A 10,099-nucleotide genomic window follows, 5' to 3' on the forward strand; every position below is an offset into this window, starting at 1 on the left:
GGTCTGAGCCCGTGGGTAGGTGAGGAAGGCTCCCGGGGGCGGGGAGGTGCCCAGGGCCAAGGTCATGTGTAAGTGGGGCATTTTATAGGTCTGGTTTATTTTGTTTTTGGGGGGGCCACACCCTGCCCCGGGAACCCGTGGTGCCGGGGTGGGGGGGGCCTGGGCCTGCACCGTCCACTGAGCATCTCCCCCACCCCACTCTCCCATCTCGGGCCTCCAGCCGGACGCTGGGGGTGGGAAGGCCGTGCTCACCGCTCGATGTTTAATTTTTTTTTTTTTTTTTTGGTTTTTGGGTCACACCCAGTGATGCACAGGGGTTGCTCCTGGCTCTGCACTCAGGAATCACCCCTGGCTGTGCTCAGGGGACCCTATGGGATGCTGGGATTCGAACCCGGGTCAGCCGCATGCAAGGCAAACGCCCTACCCGCTGTGCTATCACTCCAGCCCCTCGATGTTTAGTTTTGACGGCTTAGGGGCCACACCCGGTGATGCTTAGGGTTGACTCTTGGTTTGGTGCTCGGGAATCACTCCTGATGTGGCTTGGGGGGACCTCATGCGGGCTCTGCACCCCTGCACGACCTCTCTGGCCTTATTTACTTAGAGGCGAGTGCAAAGCTCACTGGGGCCTTGTCTCCTGCCCCCTTCCGAGCCTCTCTCTCGCCCAGCCTGCTTACACTTCCCCTCACCCGCACCCCTCTTCCTGCTCTCTGGACCGCCCCCCTTCCTGGGCTGTGGGCCTCCAGCCAGGAGGCAGCAGGAGGCCTGATTGCTCCTCCCTCCCGGAGACGCCCCCAGGGGGCACCCCTCCTCCTCCCTCGCCCACGTGGGGCCCAGCTGGGGGTGCACCAGCTCAGCCAGTCTTGCCTGGCCGGGCAGCCAGGCCTGTCATTACCCCAGGTGGAGGTGGCTGGCATGAGAGGAGACGGAGGGTCTCGGGAAGGGCCCCCCAGGACAGGACGCAGGGCTCCCCTCCACCCGCCCGCCTGGGACCCGGCTGCTCTCCTGGGCCTGACCCGCTGCACACCTCAGGCTGTGGGCCCCCGGCTGGGTGGGCAGCCAGGAGCACGGCCGCGAGTGGGCAGGACACTGGGTCACCTCCTTCCCCAGATGAGGACATGTGGGAGTGTTTGATCCCGTTGCCCAACCTCAGGCCTGGGAGAGGCAGGCTCGAGCCAGGGAGAGCAGAGAGTCCCGGGCGGCCTGGGGGGGCCAGCCCCCTCCCTCTGGCCTTCCCCAGAGCTTCAGAAGGGAGATTTCCTTCTGGAACATTCCAGGGAGCTGGGCAGCCCCAATCGTGGCCGCCCGTCCGCAGGACATTCAGCGTCAGCAAACATTTCCTGCAGAGGGGGGACGGGACAGAGCTGGCCCCGGCCGCCCGAGCACTCCTGCAGGACTCGTCTGGGCCCTTCAAGGGAGAACGCTTTTTTTTCATATTTTTTGGAGTCTGGGATTTCCCCAGCAGTGCGGGGGCTCGGGGGCCCCCAGCTCGACTCAGACAAGGTGCTTTGAAGTCAGCCGTGTGGGGCTGCACCCAGGGGCGCCCGGGTACCCCTGCACCCAGGCCCTGAGCCCCGCCCAGCCCCACCCAGCCCTTGCTCCCCTTTCCCTCCCGAGTGCTGCTTGATCCGAGAGGAGTCGGAACGGGCGGATGATCCGAAGGGGGTCTGATTTGTCTGGCCATGTCTTCCTGTCCCCAAACACCAGGAGTCCCGGTTCCTAGCCTGGGTCCTCATGCCTCTGTGCTCTGCGTTCTCCTGGGCACCATGACAGGAGTCTGTGGGCAGAGACTCTGGCTGGGGGCAGCAGGAGAGCTCAGGGAACCGTCCTCCCTCGGAGGGTGGGGGTGGTATGTGTTTGTGTATGGGGTGTGTGTGTGTGGTGTGCAGTATATGGGTGTGTCTGTGTGTGTGTGTGTGTATCTGGGGGCCCGGGGTGCTGGGTCCCCAAGTCATGTTCAGAGTTTTGCATGTTGTGGCCTGTACCCCGCCGGGGGCTCTGGGCTGGGGACAGAGGAGGGGCTGGCGCAGGCTAGCGGGTGGTCCAGGCGGTGATGGAAGGGGCCCCAGGCTGGCCTGGAGCGAGAGCAGGGCCAGCACCCCAGGTCTGTGGCGTGACATGCCAACGCATGTTGGCAGAGCAGAGGAGACAGGCGGTGCCAGCCTGCCCTTCTGTCCCCGGCACAGGTGACAGGCAGCAGGCGCTTGCCTGGTGTTGCGGTCCAGTGTCCATCAGCTGCAGACAGGGCCCAGGAAGCCGGGCTGGGGTTAGGGAGGGTCAGAGCTGGCCAAGGGCTCCCCGGCTCCTCGCCCCAGGGCTCCCGGAGGAAACCGCACGGCGGTGCTGGTCGGCGCAGCTCCCGGGGGCACCCCTCCCACTCCTTCACACCTGGGCTCACCCCCACACCCCCGCACCCAGCCCTCCCCTGCTCCAAGTGCCCGGCTGCCCCTCACACAGGTGGAAAGTTTTGGGGCCCCACCTGTCCCCCTCCCGCCTCCCGCCCCCATGCAGGGCCCACTTGGCTGCCGGCCAGAGCAAACACGGGAGGCTGGCGGGTGCTGTGCAAGGCGGGTGGGGACCGGCTCTCCGGCCCCTCACTCCTGAGCTCAGGGGGCAGGAAGGAGGACTCAGGGGTCTCCCTCTGTGGGCCTCAGTTTACCGTCTGTGCCCAGGCGGCAGCAAGAATCCCGGGGCCGAGGGCAGGGGGGTGGCCAGGTCCCGAGGGAGCCAGCCTGCAGGTGTGGCCCTGGCAGAAACTGGCCTGTTTGTGTTGGGGCCCGTGTGTGTGCCACGCGGGGCAGGGGTGGGGAGGGTTCTGGGAAGCTGGGGAATGCCCACGTCCTTCCCGAGCACCCACTGGGTGCTGGTTCCTAGGCGTGGCTCCTGCTGTGTCTGGGGGCGGGAAGGCAGGTGGGTTACCCACAGCCACCCTGGGCCCCGGCCCCCCACAATCTGGATGGTTCAACCCAGGAAGTTGAGGGGCCACGGGCTTGGGTCAGCTGGACCCCAGGGTCAGCTGGTGGCCGTGCCCTGCTGGAGGCTCAGCTCCCTCCACAGTGACCCTCTTTTTCCAAGCCCCCCGACCCCACAGCACCCCCAGTCCTCTTCCTTCTGGGGGTGCTGGAGCCCAAATTCTGGTCCCCCAGATCTCGGGTGGGGTGAGAGTCTCACCTGCCCACCTTTGCCCTCTCTCTTCCCTCTCCCCAAATGCTTCCCTCAGTCTTTGCTGTCCTCATTCCGGGGACCCCATTCGAGGGGACGCGGCCCCCCGCAGCACCCCTGAAGCCGGAGCCCAGGTATCCCTCTGTCCTCCGAGGCCTTGGGGACTTTGCACCCAGAAGGGCTCTAAAACAAATGGTCGAGTCAACATGGGCTGCAGCAACGTCCCTCACCCTCGTCACCTCCTCCACCCGAGTCTGGGCGGGCTAGGGGGAAATGCACCCCCAAAGCATCGCTGGGTGGTGAGATGGGGGGACAGTGGTGTGAGGGGGAGTGAAGGCGTCCTGGACCGCTAGCTTCTTATGACCCCAGACCGCGGCATGGAGAATGTACAAGGATGAGCAAGGCCCACCCACTCAATCCCAGGGGTAGGCATCCCCAGGCTGCCCACCCCAGCCCGGCATGGAGGACCTGTCGGCTATGGGGACCCAGAGCCCAGGGCGGTGGGTGACTCAGGGACTCTCTCTATCTCCCAGCTGACCTCAGCGGGGACCTGGGGGCAGGGGCGAGGAGTTTCCTCCGAGACTGGCTCCCGCGGGGTGACTCAGGACCCGGGGCCCTGGGCCTTTGTGGCCAGGCTCTGGAATCTGGAGAAACTGGTCAAGGGCCGTCACCGGGGTGAAGCCCCTCCCTCCGCCCCCGCCCATCTGCGCGCCCAGATATAACCCAGGGCTCCGCCGCCGGCGCCCGAGACCTCGCGCGGGCGAAGATCGGCTCTGATACACCCTTAGGTGCTTCCGACTCGACCCGGGATCGCGGCAGGGGCGGCGACAGAGCGGAAGGACCTCATCGCCCCTGGACTCGGCCGCCCGGCCTCCCCGCGCCGCAGACGCCGAGCGCCCACCCCGGGCGCTGCAGGTCCCGCCGGTGCGGCGCGCGCCGGCCAGGCACCCCCCGGCCATGGCTTCCATGGGGCTGCAGGTGATGGGCATCGCGCTGGCCGTGCTGGGCTGGCTGGGCGCCATCCTGAGTTGCGCGCTGCCCATGTGGCGCGTGACGGCCTTCATCGGCAGCAACATCGTCACGTCGCAGACCATCTGGGAGGGCCTGTGGATGAACTGCGTGGTGCAGAGCACCGGGCAGATGCAGTGCAAGGTGTACGACTCGCTGCTGGCGCTGCCGCAGGACCTGCAGGCGGCGCGCGCGCTCATCGTCATCAGCATCGTGGTGGCCGTGCTGGGCGTGCTGCTGTCCGTGGTGGGCGGCAAGTGCACCAACTGCGTGGAGGACGAGGGCGCCAAGGCCAAGACCATGATCGTGGCGGGCGTGGTGTTCCTGCTGGCCGGCCTGCTGGTGATGGTGCCCGTGTCCTGGACGGCCCACAACGTCATCCGCGACTTCTACAACCCGCTGGTGTCGGCGGGCCAGAAGCGGGAGATGGGCGCCGGCCTGTACATCGGCTGGGCCGCGTCGGGGCTGCTGCTGCTGGGCGGCGCGCTGCTGTGCTGCAACTGCCCGCCGCGCGCCGACAAGCCCTACTCGGCCAAGTACTCGGCCGCGCGCTCCGGCCCGGCCAGCAACTACGTCTAGGCGGCCGCGGGCTCGGGGCTGCCCCGCCGGACTCTGCGTCGGCGGGTGGACCCGCTCCCCCGCGGGCCGCGCGGACCCACCGAGACGCGCGGCGCCCCGCGAGCCGGGGGCGTGGCCCAGAGAGGCGCTCGGGGGCGTGGCCCGAAGGGGCGGTCCTGGGCGTGGCCTGAAGGGCGCTCCGGGGCGTGGCCGCTCCTCCGAGGGGGCGTCGGGCCAGGACTGCTGGCACCTGCTGGCCAGGATAGCTGGACCCCCGCTCTGGCTCTGAGCTGGTGGGTGCCCTGCCCACGCCGTGTTGACCCCGCCACCCCCCGCCGGCCTCCACCCCCATCTCGGGATGGGTCGGTGAGCACTGAACTGTATCTGGCCCGGAGAATTCCAGGGCAGGGAGCAAAGTGGACAGACGGGTTTCGAGGGGACGGTAAAGGTGCTACCGACTGGTTTGGGCAGTGGTGAGGGACGGCGGAGGCGCCGGACTGGGGCCCACCGCCCTTGGCCCCTCCCCAAACCCCCACAGCCACAGGGATGGGGGCCAGGTGGCTTCAAGCTTCTTGAGACTGGCCACCCTGGATAGAACCGCTGTCCCCGCCAAGGTCAATGGCCTGCCCAGGGAGGGCGGGGGTGGGTGGGGTCTGTCTTCTGCCTGGGCTCTTGCCTCTTCCTCCTCCGCGGTTTATTTTGTAATTTAAGATCTGTTTGTCATGGCAGTTACACTATTATTTTCTACAATAAATGGACCTGTGAAATGCAAGGTTTGCTTCTTTCCCCTGGGCGGGCTGGGGCGCCCCTCCCCAGGGTCGGGGGCTCAGCTCTAGGGCACGTGCCTCTCACGGGAGAGAGCTGGGCGGGTTCCCTGGCAGCGAAGATCAAACCAAACTGGTTCCGGGAAACTACACAGGGCTGGAGCTGGCGGTGACCTTCAGCGCCGCCTTGTCCAAGGCCACGCTTGCTGGGAGAGAAAACTGACCACAGGAAACCTGGGGTGTGCCCAGGACACCTTGCCTGGCAGGGAACAAAGACGAAGGCCTTCAGCCCCAGGGAACAACCACCTGTCCCCACCCCCCGGCCTGTGCCAGCTTGGGCCGGGCAGCCAGGCTGGTCTGGCCACCTCTGGGCTCCTGCTGGCTCCCCCCCGCCTGCCCCCACCCTGGGCTCGGAATCCTGCCTGTCAGCCTCCCCGAGTCCGCAGCCCTGCCCACACCTCGCTCCCCGCCCGCCACGCCCTGAGCTTGGGGTGCCGACCCCTTCACAAATGAGGGGAACCGAGTCCAGGCAGGAACGTAAAAGTGACAGGGGTGTGGGTTAGGGGTGAGGGGGTCTGAGAGAGCCCTCTGGACTGCAACACATAGGCTCCGGGACGGGACCCCCGGCCCTTCCCTTTGTGTCCCTGCCAAGCCTGCCGACACGCACCACAGCGCTGGTGTCCGCTGCCCCTTCTGGGCCTCCTTTAATGGACAGGCGTTCTGGGGTGGAGGGCAGGGGCGGTAAGGGGCTCCCCCGCCCCCCGCCCCGGCAGGCAGGGCACAGGACAGGCCTGGAGTCAGTGGTGCGGCTTCTCGGCGGCCGCCCGGGGCTGGGGCCAGGGTCTCTGGAACTGAGCCTGGATGGGCCGCTGGCTCCGGCGGTACAGGTACACGATGCCCGAGATGAAGCTGGGGCTGGCCGGGGAGGCAGAGGGGTCCGAGGCCGCCTCACTCTCCGACGTGGCCAGTTCCCACTGCTCCACGGGCCTGGACATCAGGCGCTCCCAGGCCCCGGCCTGCTCCAGCATGTCCAGCATGGCCTCCATGGAGATCTTGTAGGAGAGGTTGGACGGGTTGGTCCTAGTGGTGAGACACAGCAGCCCCCCTGGTGGGAGGGAGGGGGTGAGCACGGAGGGGCGGGAGCCGAGGTCCCCGGCCTGTGTGTGTGTGAGGGGGGCTCGAGCTGACCCCCAGGACCTGGCTTCACCAGGCTGGTGGGACCCACGGCTGCCCCCCTGCCCACACCCTTTGCGTCGCCAAGGCCTCTTCCGGGAGGGCGCCCTTCCTGCCGAGTCCCTGACGGTGGGGGCACGTCCTCAGAGCAGGACTAAGGACTTTGGAGCCTGGCATACCCTCTGGGCCTTAAGCCTCTCGGCTGGCAGCACAGAGACGGGAGGGAGGCTGCAGGAATGGTCACATTCTCCAGACACAGGCAGGAGGCCCTGTGTGGGCTCTGAGCCCCTCGGGAGACTGGGGTCTGGAGGGCTTCCTGGAGGAAGCAGCGGGAGGAGCAGGTGCAGCAGGCAGAGGCGGGGCAGTGGAATCCAACAGCAGATAGGCTGATGGGGTTGGGGCTGGCTGGGCAGGGAGAGCACGCAAGCAGGCGTGTGCGCACGCGCCGATGTGCCTGCACACAGGTCCAGTGTGAGCGTGTATTCGTGTGCATGTGTAAATGTGCTTCCCTCTGAATGTGTCCATGTGCGCGCACAGGTGTGAATGAGTGTGCATGTGCCCGTGTCTGTTGGTGTGTGCGTGCATGTGTGTACCTGTGTCTGTGTGCGCACGCGTTTGAACGAGTGCTTGTGAATGTCTGTGTGTGCGTGTGTGTCTGTGTGTGCACACGTGGTGAGAGTGTGAGCATGTGTCCAGCCTTGGCTGTGCCCGTTCCAGCTGGCCCAGGCCAGGACGGTGTCTCCTGTCTCCCCTCTGCTGGCCACTGCCAGCCCCACCGGCGCCCACAGCCCCGAGGCTGCCCAGAGCCGCCCGCAGGCGGGTGGCAGGAGACGCCGGGCGCCTGCTTTGACAGGGGCGCCAGGGGCCTCTGAAGCCTGTTTCTCTGTCACAGCCAGGCGGCAGCCTCAGACCTTCCCTCCACCTGCTCCTTTCTAGAGAGACTTCGCCCAAGTCTGTCCTGGCGCCCCAGTCGGGCCCCCAGACATGCCGGAGCACTGAGTCCACTCTGGCCCTGAGTCCACGCTGCCCGGGCCTCCCCCGGCCCTCCTGGGGTGCACTGGGCTGGGGAGGGAGGCCTGAGGACCAGGTCTGTTCTCTCTTCTCTTCTTCACCAGGGGGGAGGCAGGGCCAGACACACGCAGCTGGGGCGGGGGTGGAGAGCCACGCGCCCCCGTCCTTCTGCCCTGCCTGGCACGTGCACATCGGCCTTTGCGCCATCAGGGCTGCCGCACTGCACAGCGGAGGAAACTGAGGCCAGGGACGGGGCAGGTGTGCTGGCCAACGAGAAGCCCAGAAGGAGAGAGGGCTGAGCGGGGCCACACGGGACGGGATGCTAGCCCAGGACCCGAGTCTCCGAAGGAGGCTGGTGAGGGCTGGAGGGTGGAGCGGGCCCCTGCCTGCCTGGTCTCAGAGGCTGGTGGCGAGGCCTGGCCCCAGGGCTGCCAGCAGAGGCCACTCGGCTGGGGTCCGAGGACAGAGCGGGGCAAGGGAGTGGGGGTGGCAGCGGCTCACCTGGCTTGGTGACTCGCAGGAGCTCAGGGATGGCGCTGTAGGGCACCTGCCCTTCGCTGAGGGCCCCGACGATCAGCACCGCGTCGTAGGTTCCTGCGCGGGGCAGACGTGGGGGGTAGCGACAGACCCCCGAAGGAGGGCCGAGGCGGGCCCAGGACAGCCACCACCAGCGTGGGCAGGCCCCAGCGCCCACGGTGTCCCTGGGAGGAGCTGCGGAAGGCGCGCAGGGGCTCAGGGCAGTGGGCTGTGGTCCGGGCGTCGGGGGCGGGCGAGGGGGCAGTACCTTCAGGACTGGGCAGCGACTCACGGCCCACGGTGCAGAGCTGGAGGTTCTGGTAGAGACAGTGGGCCCGGGCCTGGGCCAGCATCCCGGGGCTCCCGTCCACCCCATGCAGCCGCTTGTAGCCACGCGCCTGCAGCTGGAGGGCGGGGGAGGGGGCAGGTGGTCAGCGCTGGCCAGGAGCCCGCGGGGTGCCTGCCCCTCGGGGAGGGCAGAAGCCGCGACTGGGAGCAGTGGGGCAGGCGGCTGTGTGCGGGGTCTCACCTCGGCAGCCACCAGGCCAGTGCCACAGGCCACATCCAGGATGAGGGCCTCCGAGGGCGGCACTTTCAGGGCTTCGGTGAGGCAGGCCACAGCCAGGCTCGGGGCCCGGTACTTGAGAGTGCTCACGTCCTGGGGACAGAGGGCTGAGCCGGCCACCCTCCCCCAGAATGGTGATCAGAGGGACCTGCGTGCCTCTGATCAAGAGTCAGCGACACGACTGCGTGTGTCGGGGGAAGCTGCGTCGACAGGAGGGGACCCTGGCACGAGCGGCTTCAGGGCAAGGTCGGCAGTGGCACCTCCCCCAGGCAGCCGCCCCTCTAGGGGCCCGTGGTCTTGGTCCCCATCTGGCAGGTCGGAGGGGATGAGAGGGGTCTCGCTTCATCAGAGAGGCAGCAAGCCTCCCTGTTCCCACTCTACAGGCAGGAAAGCCGAGGCGGGCTGCGCGGCGGCGAGGCCACGGGCCGTTTTACCTGGTCGTAGGTGGCTGCCCAGTGGTCATAGAAATCGAGCTTGTGGGTCAGGTCGGTGATGCGGTGTGAGGTCTCGACCCGCGCCTTCACCTCCTTCAGATTCGAGTCGTCGTCCTGAGACATCCTGCTGCAGCGGGTCAGCTCCCCTCCGGTTCCGTCCCACCGGCCCACACCCCCCGCCCCCGCCCCCAACGACCCCGCTGCCCTGTCCACCCTCGGCGGCGGTGCGGTCCCGGCCACTCGCGCAATCCCATTTCACAGGCGGGACCACTGAGCACACAGGGACTGAACTATTGGGGCTCGGGCTGGAGGAAGGGGCCCCGCGGGGCGGGGGGCAGCCGGCAGAGGGGGCTGGTGACTCACCGCCAATCAGCCCGGACCCCCGGCAGGTGGGCGCCGGAACTTGGGGCGGGGCCTGCGCTGTGGCTCTGGCCACGCCCCTCCTCGCCGAGTGGCTCCCCTTGAGTCAAGTTATCCAATCAGAAAAAAGCAACGGCAACCCTTTCCCCACCCTCTCCACCACCAGCCAATGAGCTCAGAGCTCCTGGCTCGGCTCCCGCCTCGGAAGGTCTCGGGCTCTTTCCGAACGCTTTCCGGGCTGCGTTTGGGACCCTTGTGGACCCCTGGCACGCTTTGTGCTCCGCTGAGCCTCTGCTTTCAGGCTGTGGGAATTCTGCGGGGCAGGGAGGTAGCTAGGATCAGCCTTCCTGGGTGAACGCTCAGCAGGGTCGAGGCAACGCCGTCCCGTGGCACCTCCCGCGGTAACGGAACAGTTCCGAGGCGATCCCTGCCCGGGCTGCAGCCTGCTGCGTGCATTGCTGGAAACTGGCAGTGGCGCTCCTGCGCCTGGGCAGCGGAGTTTGGACTTGAATGCTGGTTTCAGTCCCTTACGTAGCCACGAGTGGCCTCCT

At 67.5% G+C, this 10,099-nt stretch overlaps 2 protein-coding genes across 5 annotated transcripts; one reads left to right on the forward strand and one right to left on the reverse strand.

The window, feature by feature from the left end:
- Window positions 1-3,936: 3,936 nt before the first annotated feature.
- CLDN4 (claudin 4) lies at window positions 3,937-4,746 on the forward strand. The gene has a single exon (XM_004620841.2). The coding sequence runs from the start codon at window positions 4,117-4,119 to the stop codon at window positions 4,744-4,746; it is 630 nt and encodes a 209-aa protein (XP_004620898.1). The 5' UTR covers window positions 3,937-4,116.
- Window positions 4,747-6,169: 1,423 nt separating this feature from the next.
- Window positions 6,170-9,664, reverse strand: METTL27 (methyltransferase like 27). Of its 4 annotated transcripts, none has more exons than XM_004620866.2 (6): window positions 9,552-9,664; window positions 9,189-9,312; window positions 8,719-8,847; window positions 8,458-8,593; window positions 8,175-8,267; window positions 6,170-6,594 (listed from the first exon to the last, which is right to left on the reverse strand). In XM_004620866.2, exons 2-6 carry the CDS (start codon window positions 9,309-9,311, stop codon window positions 6,287-6,289), a joined length of 789 nt encoding a protein of 262 aa, XP_004620923.1. In that variant the 5' UTR covers window position 9,312; window positions 9,552-9,664; the 3' UTR covers window positions 6,170-6,286. The 4 variants fall into 4 exon arrangements, with proteins under 4 accessions (XP_004620923.1, XP_054992234.1, XP_054992236.1 ...); XM_055136259.1 differs by having other exon boundaries at window positions 9,189-9,315; window positions 9,552-9,585; XM_055136261.1 differs by lacking the exon at window positions 8,719-8,847.
- Between the last annotated feature and the right edge of the window lie 435 nt (window positions 9,665-10,099).

This window comes from Sorex araneus, chromosome 4, assembly GCF_027595985.1.
Source record: "Sorex araneus isolate mSorAra2 chromosome 4, mSorAra2.pri, whole genome shotgun sequence".
NCBI classification, from domain to species: domain Eukaryota; kingdom Metazoa; phylum Chordata; class Mammalia; order Eulipotyphla; family Soricidae; genus Sorex; species Sorex araneus.

Bases quoted from the DNA above. Each gene is read 5' to 3' on its own strand.
- CLDN4 (XM_004620841.2), top strand. From the start codon at position 4,117: ATGGCTTCCATGGGGCTGCAGGTGATGGGCATCGCGCTGGCCGTGCTG.
- METTL27 (XM_004620866.2), bottom strand. From the start codon at position 9,311: ATGTCTCAGGACGACGACTCGAATCTGAAGGAGGTGAAGGCGCGGGTC. The intron at 8,848-9,188 runs GTAAAACGGCCC...CTCTGTCCCCAG, and splicing joins GGGCAGCCACCTACGACCAG to GACGTGAGCACTCTCAAGTA. The intron at 6,595-8,174 runs GTGAGCCGCTGC...CCCTCCCACCAG, and splicing joins CCTGCGAGTCACCAAGCCAG to GGGGGCTGCTGTGTCTCACC.